Raw genomic sequence first — 18,744 nt, forward strand, 5'->3', positions numbered from 1 at the left:
CTTATGGGCCATTAGGAAGACAAATGGTATGCTGGCCTTCATTACAAGAGGATTTGAGTACAGGAGTAAAGAAAAAGGTCCGGTGAATGGAGTTGAGGCAGAAGATCAGCCATGATCTCATTGAATGTCAGAGCAGGCTTGAAGGGCCGAATGGCCTACTCCTGCTCCTATTTCTTATGTTACAGTGCTGGAGAAAGATGATGTCTTGGAGGGTTCAAGGACAGAACCTATTTGGTTAGAGTTAAGGAATAATAGAGATGCCATTACACTACTAGGTGTATTCTATAGGCCACCAACTAGTGGGAAACATATAGAGGAGCAAATTTGCAGGGAAATTACAGAGAAGTGCAAGAACTATCTTCTTCTTAGGCAGTCCCTCAGAACCGAGGATGACTTGCTTCCACATTAAAAATGAGTTTGCAGGTGACTGATGAGTCCAATGAGTACAGTCTCTGTCATAGGTGGGGCAGACAGTGGTTGAAGGGGCAGGTGGGTGGGGTGCTTGGGTTGACTTGCGCTGCCTGCGCTTGGCTTCCACTTGCTCCCGGCGAAGAGACTCGAGGTGTTCGGCGCCTTCCTGGATGCTTCTCCTCCACTTTGTGCGGTCTTGGGCCAGGGATTCCCAGGCGTCGGTGGGGATGTTACACTTTTTCAAGGAGGCTCTGAGGGTGTCCTTGAAGCGTTTCCCCTGCCCACCTGGGGCTCTCTTGCCGTGCCAGAGCTCCGAGTAGAGTACTTGTTTTGGGAGTCTCGTATTGGGCATGCGGACAATGTGACCATCCATCGGAGCTGATCGAGCGTGGGCAAAGCTTCGATGCTAGGGATGTTGGCCTGAGCGAGAACACTGACGTTGGTGCGCCTATCCTGCCAATGGATTTGCAGGATCTTGCGGAGGCAGCGTTGGTGGTACCTCTCCAGTGCTTTGAGGTGCCTGCTGTAGATGGTCCATGTCTCTGAGGCATACAGCAGGGCGGGTATCACTGCTGCTCTGTAGACCATGAGCTTAGTGCCGGGTTTGAGGTCCTGGACTTCAAACACTCTCTTCCTCAGGCGACCGAAGGCTGCACTGGCACACTGAAGGCGGTGTTGGACTTCGTCGTCGACGTCTGCCCTTGTTGATAGTAGGCTCCCAAGTTATGGAAAGTGGTCCACGTTGTCCAAGGCCTTGTCGTAGATTTTGATAATCGGGGGGCAGTACTGTGTGGCGGGGGCAGTTTGGTAGAGGACCTTTGTCTTACGGATGTTTAGTGTAAGGCCCATGCTCTCGTACGCTTCAGTGAAGGTGTTGACGATGGTTTGGAGTTTGACCTCCGAGTGAGCGCAGACGCAAGCATCGTCTGCATACTGTAATTCGACGACAAGAACTATATAGTAATAATGGGTGACTTCAATTATCCTAATATAGACTGGGATAGTAATAGTGTAAAGGGCAGAGAGGGGGAAGAATTTCTGAAATGTGTTTAGGAGAACTTTCTTGATCAGTACGTTTCAGGCCCAACAAGGAATGAGGCATTGCTGGATCTGCTTCTGGGGAATGAGGTTGGTCAAGTGGAGCAAGTGTCAGTCGGGTAACATTTAGGGAACTGCAATCATAGTATCAAGGTTTAGATTAGCTATGGAAAAGGACAGGGAGCAATCTAGAGTTAAAATACTTAATTGGAGGAAGGCAAATTTCAGTGGGTTGATAACGGCTGGCCTGGGTAAATTGGAATCAAAGATTGGCAGGCAAAAGTGTAATCAAACAATGGGCTGCCTTTAAAGAAGAGATGGTTCGGGTACAGTCGAGGTACATTCCCACGAGGGGGAAAGGTAGGGCAACTAAAGCCAGAGCTCCCTGGATGACGAAAGAGATAGAGAGTAAGATGAAACAGAAAAAGAACGTGTATGACAGATGTCAGGTTGAGAATACAAGTGAGAATCAGGCTGAATATAGAAAGTTCAGAGGGGAAGTGAAAAAGAAAATAAGGGGCAAAGAGAGAGTATATGAGAATAGATTGGCAGCTAACACAAAACTCAGTGACCTGATGGTTGACCAATCGGTGCGTCACGGGCGGGACCTAATCCTGCAGCCTCCCGAAAAGTCACCACCATTTTTTCCCCTGCTTTTCCTCAACAGCGAGCGGGGCAGCTGCGTCGGCCCGCCGGAGCGGGAGGTGAGTTGGGGTCACTCGGGCCGGGCCTCACAACTGCTTGGCCCGAGACACAGAGCAGGGGAGCGGCAGCGGCCGGTCGTCAACCGCGCGGCCCGAGACACAGAGCGGGGCAGCGGCCGGCTGTCAACCGCGCGGCCCTCTAAACTGCCCTGGCAACGCCGGGCCCCCCCAGCTAGTAAATAATAAATGGATACTAAGAGGTGGGATGGGACCGTTTAGGGACCAAAAAGGAGACCGACGTATGGAGGCAGGGGTTATAGCTGAGGTACTAAATGAGTTCTTTGCATCTGTCTTCACCAAGGAAGAAGATGCTGCCAAAGTCATAATGAAAGAGGAGGCAGTAGAGATACTGGATGAGATAAAAATTGATAAAGAGGAGGTACTAGAAAGGCTGTCTGTACTTAAAGTTGATAAGTCACCAGGACCGGATGGGATGCATCCTAGGATGCTGAGGGGAAATCGCAGAGGTACTGGCCATAATATTCCAATACTCCTTAGATACGGGGCTGGTACCAGAGGACTGGAGAATTGCAAATATTACACCCTTGTTCAAAAAAGGGTGCAAGGATAAACCCAGCAAGTACAGGCCAGTCAGTTTAACCTCAGTAGTGGGGAAGCTTTTAGAAATGATAATCAGGGACAAAGTTAACAGTCACTTGGACAAGTGTGGATTAATTAAGGAAAGCCAGCACAGATTTGTTAATGGCAAATCATGTTTAACTAACTTGATTGAGTTTTTTGTAGAGGTAACAGAGAGGGTTGATGAGGGCAATGCGGTTGACATGGTGTATATGGATTTCCAAAAAGCGTTTGATAAACTGCCACATAATAGGCTTGCCAGCAAAGTTGAAGCCCATGGAAGAAAAGGAACAGTGGCAGCATGGATACAAAATTGGCTAAGTGACAGGAAACAGAGAGTAGTGGTGAACGGTTGTTTTTTGGACTGGAGGAAGGTATACAGTGGTGTTCCTCAAGGGTCGGTACTTGGACCACTGCTTTTCTTGATATATATTAATGACTTGCACCTGGGAGTACAGGGTATAATTTCTAAATTTGCAAATGACACAAAACTTGGAAGTATAGTGAACAGTGAGGTGGGTAGTGATAGACTTCAAGAAGACATAGACAGGCTGGTAAAATGGGTGGACACGTGGCAGATGAAATTTAACGCAGAAAAGTGCAAAGTGATACATTTTGGTAGGAAGAACGAGGAGAGGCAATATAAACTAAAGTGTACAATCCTAAAGGGGGTGCATGAACAGAGAGACCTGGGGATATGTGCACAAATCGTTGAAGGTGGCAGGGCAGGTTGAGAAAGCAGTTAAAAAGTCATACGGGATACTGGGCTTTATAAATAGAGGCATAGAGTACAAAAGCAAGGAAGTTATGATGAGCTTTAATAAAACACTGGTTTGGCCTCAACTCGAGTATTGTGTCCAGTTCGAGGCACTGTACTTTAGGAGGATTTGAAGGCCTTAGAGAGGGTGCAGAAAATATTTACGAGAATGATTCCAGGGATGAGGGACGTGGATAGACTAGAGAAGTTGGGGTTGTTCTCCTTAGAGCAGAGAAGGTTGAAAGCAGATTTGATAGAGGTATTCAAAATCATGAGGGGTCTAGACAGAGTAGATAGGGAGAAACTGTTCCCATTGGCGGAAAGGTTGAGAACCAGAGGACACAGATTTAAGGTGATTGGCAAAAGAACCAAAGGCAACATGAGGAAAAACTTTTTTATGCAGCGAGTGGTTGTGATCTGGAATGCACTGCCTGAAAGGGTGGTGGAGGCTGTGGTGTAGGTAACCTGTTCCACCTTAAGAGAACTACCTTAAGAGATGTACTACTTTCTCTTGGCTGCTGTATACTGTAATACCGGTGGTGACCACACCGGTATATAAGTGTTGTGTAGGGATTTGCTGGGCAGTTCAGCCCTGACCTCCGAATAGTAAAGACCTGTTAAAAGTTATTCTTGTTGTCTGTGTCCAGTGATTGACCATAAGCATAACTGGGACACACAGACTCAACAGTGGCGACGAGTCCGATCTTACCCTGCGGCAGTTTTACATCCAAGGCAGCTTCGTCCTCAGAACGGGCGTCGAGAAGAGGCATCCGCCCTCATCATCCTGCTGAGCACCATCGCACGGGAGGCATCGAGAACCCGGGTTAAAAAGAAAAATTCTGACCACGAAGCCCTCCATCAGCGACAGGCAGTGATCATCCCTTCTACCACGGTGGTGGGTAAGCCGATCAGCGACACGAGCAGAAAGTCGGCCGCGTTGGCTGTGGAGTAGGGGAGGGAAAACGGAGGAATAAGGGCGGAGAACTCGACCATGGCCGGTAGAAAGGGCCGGGCTGCAATCGAGGCCGAGAAGCGCAGCGACTGGGGCAGCTTAAGGCACGAGAGCCGCGGAGAACTCAAACGCAGCCGGTGTAAAGGACCGGGCTGCAAGCGGGGCTGCGAGGCAAGCAGCGTCGGGGAATTGAGAACCGCTGGGGAGGCGAGAACGGCAGCAGCACGGCAATCGCCATTGCAGCCAGCGGGGGAAGAAGGCAAACGCGGGTATCCGCCATTGTAGTCGGCGGGGGAAGAAGACGAGCGCGGGAAAGACCGCCAAGCGCGGGAAGCCGCCATTTTAGTAGGCGGGGGAAGAAGACAAGCGCGGGAAGCTGCCATTTTGAGAAAAAGAAAAATTTAAAAACTTGCAAGGATGCCTAAACATGGGAACATTAATACCTTTGATAGCGATATCGAAGATTGGACCACGTATGTAGAACGCATGGAAGTTTATTGTAAAGCAAATAAGGTACCAGATGATGAGAAAGCACTAACCTTATTAAGCTCAATGGGTGCGAAGACATACGGGCTATTGAAGCACCTTCTATCACCAAATAAACCGGCGGATCAGACTTTCGCGAATATTGTTACTGTCCTGAAAAATCATTTAAACCCCACGCCGCTGATGATAGCGGAACGATTTAAATTTTACAGAAGAACGCAGCTGAAAGACGAAAGCAACGCTGAATTTTTAATTGAACTGCGTAAGCTATCGAAGTACTGTCAGTTTGGAACAGGACTAGCAGATGCGCTGAGAGATAAATTTGTGTGTGGATTGTTAAAAGAAGGAACACAAAAGCGACTGCTTGAGGAGAATGATCTTACGCTTGATAAAGCTGTCACTATTGCAGCATCGCAAGAAGCCGCAGCGAGAGGCACGGCGGAAATGCAGCTACGGTCACCGGAACTCAGCACCAATCAAATGGTCTTGGGTACAGTAAAATGTTATCGTTGTGGAAAGACAACGCACGATCAGAACCAGTGCTGGTTCAAAAATCAGGAATGCAGAAAATGTGGCAGGCTTGGTCACATAGCTAAAGTATGCCGGTCAGGAAAGAAGACCAGCAACAAAAAGTCACCGCAGGAAAAGTACAGAAAGGTACACAAGGTGACAGAGAACAGTTCGAACGAACAGAAGTCAGATTCAGACTCCAGCAGTAATGAACTGTGTAGTCTAAGAGTACACAATGTTGGTAAGGAAGCAGACCTCCAAACAATTTGGGTCACACTTCAGATAGCAGGAGTCCAAGTGAAGATGGAATTGGACACTGGATCGGCATTGACGGTCATGAATAAGCAAGATTACAAAAGGTTATTCCCACATATTCCCCTACAGGATACGGAGATTGTATTGAAAACATACACGGGGCAAAGAGTATACCCCATCGGGAAGATAGAGGTAAAGGTGGTCCACAAGGGCAAAGAAAGCCGAGGAATGGACTTATATGTGCTACCTGAGGGAGGTCCACCACTACTGGGACGGGAGTGGATTAGGAAAATAAATATGGACTGGCATTCCTTAAAAGCACTAACGGTAGATTCCGGTAAAAAAGATGTCAAACCTAAACGATTGTCCAGAATATTGGACGATGCTAAAGAGGTGTTCCAACAGGGACTGGGAACACTGAGAGGAATTACGGCAAACATCAAGGTTGAAGAACATGCAAACCCGAAATTTTTCAAAGCCAGACCGGTACCTTATGCGATACAACCTGCTGTGGAAGCTGAGCTGGAAGGGCTAGAACGTTCAGGAGTACTGTCTAAGGTAGACTGGAGTGAGTGGGCTACGCCCATTGTTCCCGTCATGAAGCGTTCATCGAGCAACAAGCCGGGGGAACCGGGGAAGGTTCGCATCTGTGGAGATTTCAAGATCACTGTTAATCCGGTGCTTCACACGGTGCAGTATCCGCTTCCGCGGATTGAGGATATCTTCGCTTCGTTGTCTGGCGGGAAACACTTCAAGATAGACCTGGCGCAGGCGTACTTACAGATGGAAGTTGAGGAAGAGTCACGCCAGTATCTCACGATCAACACGCATAGAGGCTTGTACCGGTATAATAGACTGGTTTTTGGAGTGGCATCGGCTCCAGCAATTTGGCAGAGGGTCATGGAGCAGGTATTACAGGGAATTCCAGGCACACAATGTTACCTGGACGATATTCTGATTACAGGAGATGATGACGAGGAACACCTTGCAAATTTGGAACTGGTGCTCACCAGATTGAAAGAATATGGACTTCGAGTTAATCGCCAGAAATGTGAGTTCTTTCAGAAGCGGATCTCGTACTGTGGTCATGTCATTGACCAGGAGGGGCTTCATAAGTCTCCTGACAAGATTGAAGCTGTTGTGAAGGCTCCCGCTCCGGATAATGTATCCCAGTTGAGGTCGTTCCTAGGGTTGATTAACTATTACCATAAGTTTCTGCCAAATTTATCCACGGTGCTGCACCCGCTGAACGCTCTTTTGCAGAAGGGAGTACCATGGAAGTGGAGCGAGGACTGTAAGAGGGCCTTTCGCAAAAGCAAGGCATTGATCACCTCAGAGGAAGTGTTGGCTCACTTCAACCCAACGCTGCCTATTCGTTTGGCTTGTGATGCTTCTCCATATGGTATTGGGGCAGTACTCTCACACAAGTTGCCAAATGGCCTGGAGAGGGCAGTCGCGTTCGCATCCAGATCATTGACCTCCGCGGAGCGCAACTATGCTCAAATAGATAGGGAGGCTCTCAGCCTTGTGTGGGGAATAAAGAAGTTTAATCATTACCTGCAGGGCCAAAAGTTTACGCTTCTGACAGACCACCAGCCGTTGGTATCCATTTTTAACCCTAAGAAGGGTGTTTCGGTGATGACAGCACAGAGACTCCAGAGATGGTCCCTTTTCCTAGGGGCACATCAATATCAGATTGAATTCAAAGGTACAAAGCAGCATGGTAATGCTGATGGGCTGTCGCGCCTGCCACTACCTACAGAGGAGGAGGCACCGACGGTTGATCCTGTTGAGTTATTTCACTCGACCATCATCGAATGTTTACCAGTCACCAATGCAAGTATTGAAAGAGAAACCAGGAACGACCCGACACTGTCCCGGGTCTACGAAGTGACAGTGAAGGGATGGCCAGCACATGGTGATCCACTGTTACCGGCATTCTCAGCAAGACGAGAACAGCTGTCCGTCTGTCAAGGAACATTGATGTATGGAACAAGGGTGATTATTCCTCCTAAGTTAAGAGAGAGAGTTCTAAAGGAACTGCATGAAGGTCATCTGGGGGGAGTCAAGATGAAAAGCCTTGCTAGGGCTTATGTGTGGTGGCCGGGTATCGACCAACAGATAGAGGATCTGACGAAAAGCTGCTCAGGGTGCCAAAAAGTGCAAAATGCACCTCCGATTGCACCGCTGCATCCATGGGAATGGCCTTCAACCCCATGGCAACGTGTACATATTGACTTTGCTGGTCCATTCATGGACTCCATGTTTTTAATTGCGGTGGACGCACATTCTAAATGGCCAGAAGTGATTAAGATGACTACCACTACCTCGGAAAAGACGATCGCGGTGCTAAGAACGATATTTGCAAGAAATGGATTGCCAGAACAAATATGTTCAGACAACGGACCGCAGTTCGTGTCAGAAGAATTCCAGAAATTCATGAAGAAGAATGGGGTGAAACATTATACCTCTGCCCCATATCATCCGACTACAAACGGGTTGGCCGAGAGATTTGTACAAACGTTCAAAAAAGCAATAAAGGCCATGAGCGAAGATCAGATTCCACTACAACACAAGGTGGACAAATTCCTACTGGCATATCGAAACGCCACTCATGCAGTGACAAACCAAAGTCCTGCCATGATGTTCTATAACAGGAGGTTGCGGTCCAGGTTGGACTTGTTAAAACCAAATGTGCGGAGGGAAGTTGAAAACAAACAGTTCCAGCATATAAATAACAAGACCACTCGGAGTTTCAAAATAGGACAACCAGTGTTAGCCCGGGACTATAAAAACGAGAAATGGCAATCTGGAACAATTCGGGCCAGACAAGGACCCCTGATGTACACGGTAGATATTGGTGAAAATGTAATACGGCGTCATGCTGACCAACTGGTAGAATCGAGAACAAGGGTTGAACCCATGGTTACGGCAGAGACAACCGTCGAAGAAGTTAGTGAACCTGAAGCATCTACCTCAGAAGTGAATGTACCTGATGATGATGTCCAATCCATAAGAGACCAACTAGATGAGTCACCCCAGCAACGAGAATCAGAGACCCCTGAAAGGCGTTATCCAACTCGAATCAGGAGGCCTCCTCAGAGACTGAATCTTTGAACTGTTTTGCATGAAGTTGTATATATATATATGTTATTATGTTATGTTAAATGGGGATATAACTGTTAAGCTAAAAAGGGAGGATTGTGGTGTATGTAACCTGTTCCACCTTAAGAGAACTACCTTAAGAGATGTACTACTTTCTCTTGGCTGCTGTATACTGTAATACCGGTGGTGACCACACCGGTATATAAGTGTTGTGTAGGGATTTGCTGGGCAGTTCAGCCCTGACCTCCGAATAGTAAAGACCTGTTAAAAGTTATTCTTGTTGTCTGTGTCCAGTGATTGACCATAAGCATAACTGGGACACACAGACTCAACAGAGGCAGACTCAATCATGGCTTTCAAAAGGGAATTGGATAAGTACCTGAAGGAAAGAAATTTGCCAGGGTACAGGGAAAGGGCGGGGGAGTGGGACTAGCTGAAGTGCTCTTGCAGAGAGCTGGCATGGGCTCGACGGGCTGAATGGTCTCCTTCTGTGCCGTAACCATTCTATGATTCTATACTAGCGTTGATTAGACTCATAGCAGCCTTCTTTTCCCACCATCGGCGAAATTTAAAATTAGTCCTTCACTGTGTGTGGAACACGACGCCCCTCAACAACAACTTGCATTTATGTAGCGCCATTAAGGTAGTAAAATGTCCCAAGGCGCTTCACAGGTGTGTTATCAGACAATATTCGACATTGAGTCACATAAGGAGAAATTCGGGCAGGTAACCTAAACTTGGTCAAAGAGGTAGGTTTTAAGGAGAGCCTTAAAGGAGGAGAGAGACGGAGAGGTTTAGGGAGGAAACTCCAGAGCTTAAGGCCTAGATGGCTGAAGGCACGGCCAACAATGGTGGAGCGAAAGAAATTAGGACTGCACAAGAGACCCGAATTGGAGGAACGCAGAGTTATCGGACAGTTGTAGGACTGGAGGAGGTTACAGAGATAGGGAGGGGCAAGACCGTGAAGTAACTTGAACAAAAGGATGAAAATTTTAAAATCGAGGAGTTACTGGATCAGGAGCCAATGTAGGTTAGCGAGCACAGGAATGATAGGTAAACTGGACTTGGTGCGTGTCAGAATTTTGGTAGCAGAGCTTTAGATGAACTGAAGTTTATAGAGACTAAAAGATGGGAGACCGGCCAAGAGGGGCAATAAATGTTGGCCTTGCCAGTGACGCCCACATCCTATGAACGAATAACAAAGAGCATTGGAATAGTGGAGTCTGGAGGTAATAAAAGCATGGATGAGAGGTGCTGAGGCAGGGGCGGAGATGGGTGATATTACGGAGGTGGAAATAGGCAGTTTAGCTTGGTGGGCTAGGGGAAGGGAGGGTTGTGGCAGAGGCAGCAAAATGGATGGTCTCAGTCTTTGAGACAAAGAAGTCCATTAGCTCCTCACACGTGGGGGAGGTAAGGGTGTAGGTGGAAGGGGAGCAGTTTCTTTAGAAGAGGGAGGAACACTGGGTGGGTCGGGGTGGAATCTAATATCAGTTTTCTATAAAAACATTTCTACTATGAAACTCCACTGGCAGTACTTGTGGAAATTAGTGAGATATCCTGTTTCATTACATGTTTATTTCAGTAAATGTTAAACAAATACATTGTTACTTAGGTTGTCAATTAATGATCTAACTTCCTCCCTCCCCTTAGACCCCGAGTTTGTGGGATCGACATTTGTCAGAGAAAATGAGGGCAGCGGTGATGATGACAAGCTCTACTTCTTCTTCAGTGAGACAGCCCGGGAGTTTGAATACTACAAAGCAGTGCGAGTTCCCAGAGTGGCCCGTGTTTGCAAGGTATGCCCTAAATGCCCCCAACCCCTATAGCCCTAACAACCGGAATTTGTTGGACCAGGATAAAACTATCAGGACCAACAAGCCTGTCCCTTTTTGACTAATCTCAACCCCGCTTACCCCTTCTCACCACATCTCTCAATCCCTTTTCTCTCCAGAATGCATCCATTGCTTCTCAAGACCATTTGTTCTGTTTGCCTTGGGGCTTTCCCTGGTAACTGGTTCCACAACTCTGTTAAACTTTAAAATGTCCCAATTGATTTTTTTTCCCCCTAATCTCCCTGGTAATTGACCTCTATGCCATGGTGAACAATTTGTTGGATCAACTTTGTCAGTCCCCTTCTATAATCTTGAAGGCTCTTTTCCAAAGAGATCAAATTCAACTTCTTTTATCTTTCCTCTAATGTAAACCCCCGGTATCCCAGCATCATCTTTGTTGCTTCTCCACCCTCCTCAAGGGTAAGGACTTTAAGCTGCTGGGGATATTAGTCGGCATGAAGCAGAGGTTGGACAGTTCTGTCTGAGGGGAACCAGGGGGAGAAAATGGGAATTGAGGGAAGAGATGTTCTGGATTGCTGTAGATTAGTAAACTACCCACAGGATATACTAGTTGAGCCAATTAGAGAGCTGAAAAAGGTATACTTTTTTCAAAATTTGGTATGACATTTTAAAAAATGCCCATTTTCTTCCTCTGTAACCTTCCTCTGTGATGTGGTTTTATCGGTCCCACAGTTTTGTATCGATAATAGGCCAGCCTGGTGTCGAGTCTCCCGTTGTTTTTCTGTGAAGCTGCTTGAGTGTGCCTTGGGATATTCCCATTGGACAGCATATAAATTGGCAGACACTAATATCCCTTCAACAGATGAACTTTGTGAATTTGTTTTAGTTTAAACACAAAACTTTTTTAAAAATTGTCAGCCCCAGCTCCCACTGGCCCCCTGACCTGAAGCCCTGACTAACCACTAATGTCTCCAGTGAGGAGCATCGACTGCTATGAGCGTTCTGGCAGACAGATAATCGCGGTTCCGCTGTACTTGTGTTGAGAGCTTTAATTCCTGAACTGGTTACAGAGTGTCTTAGATAAGAAATATGCAGGTGATTACAGGTTTATGGACATACGTACAGAAAGTGCTGTAAATGCTCAGCAGGTGACACAAAACTTGGAAGTATAGTGAACAGTGAGGAGGAGAGTGATAGACTTCAGGAAGACATAGCTGGTAAAATGGGCGGACACGTGGCAGCTGAAATTTAATGCAGAAAGGCGTGAAGTGATACATTTTGGTGGAAAGAATGAGGAGAGGAGATATAAACGAAATGGTACACTCCTAAAGGGGGTGCACGAACAGAGAGATCTGGGGGTACATGTGCACAAATCGTTGAAGGTGGCAGGGGTGAGTTCCAGACCCCACCCTCACCTCAGCTCCCCACTGATCTTTCTACCAATTACTTTAAATCTATGTTAATGGATGTAACTGGTAGAATAGATAAGGGAGAACCAGTGGATGTGGTGTATTTGGACTTTCAGAAGGCTTTCGATAAGGTCCCACATAAGAGATTAGCGTGTAAAGTTAAGGCACATGGGATTGGGGGCATGGTATTGACTTGGATAGAGAACTGGTTGGCAGATAGAAAGCAAAGAGTTGGAATAAACGGGTCTTTTTCCGAGTGGCAGGCAGTGACTAGTGGGGCACCGCAGGGATCGGTCCTTGGACCCCAGCTATTCACAATATATATTAATGATCTAGACAAGGGAACTAGATGTAATATCTCCAAATTTGCAGACGACACAAAGCTGGGTGGGCGTGTGTGCTGTGAGGAGGATGCCGAGAAACTCCAGTATGATTTGGACAGGTTGGGTGATTGGGCAGAAGCATGGCAGATGCAATATAACGTGGATAAATGTGAGGTTATCCACTTTGGTGTCAAAAACAGGAAGGCAGATTATTATCTGAATGGCAATAGATTGGGAGAAGGGGAAGTGCAACGAGACCAGGGTGTCCTTGTGCACCGGTCGCTGAAGGTAAGCATGCAGGTGCAGCAGGCGGTTAAGAAGGCAAATGGTATGTTGGCCTTCATAGCGAGAGGGTTTGAGTACAGGAACAAGGATGTCTTGCTGCAGTTGTACAGGGCCTTGGTGAGACTACATCTTGAGTATTGTGTGCAGTTTTGGTCGCCTTATCTGAGGAAGGATATTCGTGCCATGGAAGGAGTTCAGCGAAGATTCACCAGGCTGATACCTGGGATGGCAGGAATGACGTATGGGGAGAGATTGGGTTGATTGGGCTTGTACTCGCTGGAGTTTAGAAGAATGAGAGGGGATATCATTGAAACTTATAAAATTCTGGCAGGACTGGACAGACTAGATGCAGGAAGGATGCTCCCGATGGTCGGGGAATCCAGAACCAGGGGTCACAGTCTAAGGATAAGGGGCAAGCCTTTTAGGACAGAAATGAGGAGGAATTTCTTCACCCAGAGAGTGGTGAACCTGTGGAATTCTCTACCACAGAAGGCAGTAGAGGCCAATTCATTAAATATATTCAAGAAGGAGTTGGATATATTTCTTAAGGCTAAAGGGATCAAGGGGTATGGGGAGAATGCAGGGACTGAGTACTGAACTTGGATGATCAGCCATGATTGCATTGAATGGCGGAGCAGGCTCGAGGGGCCGAATGGCCTACTCCTGCTCCTATTTTCTATGTTTCTATGCCCCCTGGTTATTGACCTCTCTGCTAAGGGAAATAGGTCCTTCCTATCCACTCTATCTAGGCCCCTCATAATTTTATACACCTCAATTAAGTCTCCTGTCAGCCTCCTCTGTTCCAAAGAAAACAACCCCAGCCTATCCAATCTTTCCTCATAGCCAAAATTCTCCAGTCCTGGCAACATCCTCGTAAATCTGCTTTGTACCCTCTCTAGTGCAATCACATCTTTCCTGTAATGTACGTCGTGAGGTCATGAAAGGTGCTATATAAATGGAAGTTCTTTTTATATCTGGACTTAAGAAAGAAGAGCCTCATCGTGTTTGGCAACATCTATGTGTTTGATGAAACTGCAGCTACAATCTGCTTGTGCACACATTTCTATTTTTTTCTTTTCTCTCCCTCTCTCCCCCTCAGTTGTGAAACCTATTTGAATAGGTTAACTCTTCTGGTGCCATAGGCAAGTTCACTCACATGGCTGGTGTTGAGACCCAGGGGCTATCGAGCACTTCACTTATCAGCAGTGCTCCCACCACCGTTTGACCCAAGTACTGAGGGGGTGCTGCTTGGTCAGAGGTGCCGTCCTTTGATTGAGACATAGAAACATAGAAGATAGGAGCAGGAGTAGGCCATTCGGTCCCTCGAGCCTGCTCCGCCATTCAATAAGATCATGGCTGATCATCCAAATTCAGTACCCTGTTCCTGCCTTCTCCCCATACCCCTTGATCCCTTTAGCCTTAAGAAATATATCCAACTCCTTCTTGAATATATTTAATGAATTGGCCTCTACTGCCTTCTTTGGTAGAGAATTCCACAGGTTCACCACTCTCTGGGTGAAGAAATTGCTCCTCATCTCTGTCCTAAATGGCTTACCCCTTATCCTTAGACTGTGACCCCTGGTTCTGGACTCCCCGGCCATCGGAAACATCCTTCCAGCATCTAGTCTGTCTAGTCCTGTTAGAATTTTATAAGTTTCAATGAGATCCCCTCTCATTCTTCTAAACTCCAGTGAGTATAAGCCCAGTCGACTCAATCTCTCCTCATACGTCATTCCTGCCATCCCAGGTATCAGCCTGGTGAATTTTCGCTGCACTCCTTCCATGGCAAGAACATCCTTCCTCAGATAAGGCGACCAAAACTGCACACAATACTCAAGGTGCGGTCTCACCAAGGCCCTGTACAACTGCAGCAAGACATCCTTGTTCCTGTACTCAAACCCTCTCGCTACGAAGGCCAACATACCATTTGCCTTCTTAACTGCCTGCTGCACCTGCATGCTTACTTTCACTGTTCCACTGTTTAAGCTGGATGTTAAAGTTTCCACGGTACTCGTTGAAGAAGAGCAGGGAGTTTTCCTCACAACCAGTTCCTCCCTCAAACAACACTATCAAAAAAACCCAGATGAACTAGTTTCATTTGCCTCATTGCTGTTTGCGGGATCTTGCTACATAGGAACAGGAGGCCTATTTTGCCATTCCGTTAGATCGTGGCTGATCTGTACCTCAGTTCCATTTACCTGCCTTTGGTCCATATCCTGTGGTACCCCTACCCAACAAAAATCTAGCGATCTCAATCTTCAAAATTTCAGTTCCTGATTTCGATCCTTACTAGGCTAGCTCTAATTTTAAGATTGTGCCCACTTACTCTGGATTCCCCCAGCAGAGGAAATAGCTTCTCTGTATCTACCCTATTAAATCCCTTTATAATTTTAAACAGCTTGATTAGATAATCCATCAGCCTTCTAAACTCAAGGGAATGCAAACCAAGTTTATGCAGCTTGCCATAATTCAAAAGCAAAATATTATGGATGCGGGAAATCTGAAATAAAAATAGAAAATGCTGGAAATACTCAGCAGGCAGCATCTGTGGAGAGAAAAACAGAGGTAACGTTTCAAGTCGATGTCCTGTCGTCCGAACTTTACACACCCTCTCTTTCTCTCTTGTCATAATTCAACCCTTTTAAGTGCTGTTTGCAGGTCCTTGCTATGTGTAAAGTTTGCTGAAATAACATAATTCCTTATACGTGAAGCAGTTTGTGACATAGAATCATAGAAATTTACAGCACGGACGGAGGCTATTTCGGCCCATCGTGTCCGCGCCGGCCGGGAAAGAGCTATCCAGCCTAATCTCACTTTCCAGCTCTTGGTCCGTAGCCCTGTAGGTTACGGCACTTCAAGTGCACATCCAAGCACTTTTTAAATGTGGTGAGTTTCTGCCTCTACCACCCTTTCAGGCAGTGAGTTCCAGACCCCCACCACCCTCTGGGTGAAGAAATTTCCCCTCAAATCCCCTCTAAACCTCCTGCCAATTACTTTAAATCTATGCCCCCTGGTTGTTGACCCCTCTGCTAAGGGAAATAAGTCCTTCCTATCCACTCTATCTAGGCCCCATCATAATTTTATACACCTCAATTCGGTCTCCCCTCAGCCTCCTCTGTTCCAAAGAAAACAAACCCAGCCTATTCAATCTTTCTTCACCGCTAAAATTCTCCAGTCGAGGCAACATCCTTGTAAATCTCCTCTGTACACTCTCTAGTGCAATCACATCTTTCCTGTAATGTGGTGACCAGAACTGCACGCAGTATTCTAGCTGAGGCCTAACTAGTGTTTTATACAGTTCAAGCATAACCTCCCTGCTCTTGTATTCTATGTTTCGGCTAACAAAGGCAAGTATTCCATATGCCTTCTTTACCACCTTATCTACTTGGCCTGCTACCTTCAGGGATTTGTGGACAGGTCCCTCTGACCCTCTGCACTTCTCAGTGTCCTACCATTTATTATATATTCCCTTGCCTTGTTAGCCCTCTCCAAATGCATTACCTCACACTTCTCCGGATTGAATTCCATTTGCCACTGTTCTGCCCACCTGACCAGTTCATTGATATCTTCCTGCAGTCTACAGCTTTCTTCTTCATTATCAACCACACGGCTGATTTTAGTATCATCTGCAAACTTCTTAATCATACTCCCTACATTCAAGTCTAAATCATTGATATATACCATAAAAAGCAAGGGACCTAGTACCTCCAGAGCCCCACTGGAAACAGCCTTCCAGTCACAAAAACACCTCTGAGCCAATTTTGGATCCAACTTGCCACTTTGCCCCGGATCCCATTGGCTTTCAGTTTCTTGACCAGTCTGCCATGTGGGACCTTATCAAAAGCTTTGCTAAAATCCATATACACTACATCAAACGCACTACCCTTATCGACCCTCCTTGTTACCTCCTCAAAAAATTCAATCAAGTTCGTCAGACCCTTGACAAATCCATGCTGACTATCCTTGATTAATCCGTGTCTTTCTAAATGAAGATTTATCCTGTCCCTCAGAATTTTTTCCAATAATTTTCCCACCATCGAGGTTAGGCTGACTGGCCTGTAATTACTCGGTCTATCCTTTTCTCCCTTTTTAAACAATGGTACCACATTAGCAGTCCTCCAGTCCTCCGGCACCACACCTGTAGCCAGAGATGATTGGAAAATGATGGTCAGAGCATCTGCTATTTCCTCTTTTGCTTCTCTTAACAGCCTGGGATACATTTCATCTGGGCCTGGGGATTTATCCACTTTCAAAGCTGCTAAGCCCCTTAATACTTCCTCTCTCACTATGTTTATTTCATCTAATATTTCACACTCCTGCTCCCTGATTGCAATGTCTGCATCGCCGCTCTTTTTTGTGAAAACAGCCACAAAGTATTCATTAAGAACCATACCCACGTCTTCCGCCTCCACACACAGATTACCTTTATGGTTGCTAATAGGCCAAACTCTTTTCTTTAGTTATCCTCGTGCTCTTAATGTATTTATAAAAATATCTTTGGGTTTTCCTTGATTTTACTTGCCAAATTTTTTTCATGCTCTCTCTTTGCTTTCCTAATTTCCTTTTTTAATTGCACCCTTGCACTTTCTATACTCCTCCAGAGTTTCTGCAGTATTGCGCCCTCGGTATCTGTCATAAGCCTCCCTTGTTTTCTTTATCCTACCCTGTATGTCCCTTGACATCCAGGGGGCTCTAGATTTGTTAGTCCCACCCTTTTTCTTTAAGGGAACATACTTGCTCTGAACCCTCCGGATCTCCTCCTTGAATGCCTCCCACTGCTCTAACACTGATTTACCTTCAAGTAGCTGTTTCCAGTCCACTTTGGCTAAATCCCATCTCAGCTTAGCAAAATTGGCTTTTCCCCAATTGAGAACTTTTATTCCTGGTCTATCTTTGTCCTTTTCCATAACTACCCTAAATCTAACTGAATTAAGATCAATAGCACCAGAATGCTCTCCCACTGATACCCCTTCCACGTTTCTGAGAGACGTGATAAAGTGTTGTATAAATACATGTTCATTCTTTGAGTAATATTATTGGTGAGAATGGCTGCTGTGTTTCCCTATATAACCATTGCTCACTTAGAATCATACAGCACAGAATCATTCAGCCCATCGTGCCTGTGCCGGCTCTTTGAAAGAGCTCTCCAATTAGTCCCACTCCCCCTGCTTGTTCCCCATAGCCCTGCAAATTTTTCCTTGTCAAGTATTTATCCAATTCCCTTTTGAAAGTTATTATTGAATCTGCTTTCACCGCCCTTTCAGGCAGTGCATTCCACATCACAACAACTCGCTGCAGAAAAAACCCCACCTCATCTCCCCCCTGGTGATTTTGCTAATTATCTTAAATCTGTGTCCTTAAAATACTTTGAAGCATTTTGATGCAATGATGCACTATGTAAATGCAAACCATTTTATTTTTGAGTCTAGTGCTTAAAGCTGCTTTTAAGCTATTGAAACACTTTTTTGCTCCACCTTTAAAACTGAAGATGGGAGCGGGAAAAAGGAACAAAAACACAAAGTGATGAATTTTAATGGTTTAGAAATGTGGTGTAAGTTAAGTGGAGAGTACTCATTTGTTCAGTGATTGAAAATAGCCAGTGGATAATGTGGTTCTAATGGCCCCAAAAAATTTCGGATTCCCTCACCTTGGCTTTCACTTCCACTGTCACTCACCAAATTCCGCATGTATTGCACAGTAATGTCAGTTCCACTTATCTTGCTCTGTAGGCTAAATTGAGTACGGTTCTGTTCCAGGCCCAGAGCCTCACTTGATGGAAGCACAGAGCAGGGGATCACTTGGGCTGGGAGGCAGGACATTTCATGTCGCTACTGACTTTCAGGTGAAAACCTGCGCTCCTGTCATGAGGTTCTGCACCTCACTTTGCCAAGCTGATCCTTATATACCTGCCTACAGTAGATTAAATTTGGTTTTTACATAGCCAACTTATATATCTACTGTTTTCAGCCAAAAAAACGGTCTGTTTCCTTATACTTGGATTGTTTCCTATAGAGTTTTACATGTATACAGATTGGTTAAGCGGCATTTTATTAGCCATGTTGTCATAGTTTGCGGTGAGACAGCCAAGAAGGAAATTTGGGAAGTGGTTTGTAGTTCCATTTGTTTGCTATCTTGCC

General features: G+C 46.0%; 1 protein-coding gene across 3 annotated transcripts in view; it reads left to right on the plus strand.

The window, feature by feature from the left end:
* The window catches only part of LOC147123778 (semaphorin-4F-like), a 428,228-nt gene that overhangs the window by 336,000 nt on the left and 73,484 nt on the right, over positions 1–18,744 (plus strand). For all 3 annotated transcript variants that reach the window (XM_085975913.1, XM_085975908.1, XM_085975919.1), the window contains one exon: positions 10,448–10,593. In XM_085975913.1, the coding sequence (XP_085832039.1) occupies positions 10,448–10,593 (146 nt within the window). The remainder of the gene's footprint in view (positions 1–10,447; positions 10,594–18,744) is intronic.

The sequence above is a fragment of the Somniosus microcephalus genome, chromosome 2 (assembly GCF_052327205.1).
Source record: "Somniosus microcephalus isolate GS21.2 chromosome 2, FLI_Smic_1.0, whole genome shotgun sequence".
NCBI lineage: Eukaryota > Metazoa > Chordata > Chondrichthyes > Squaliformes > Somniosidae > Somniosus > Somniosus microcephalus.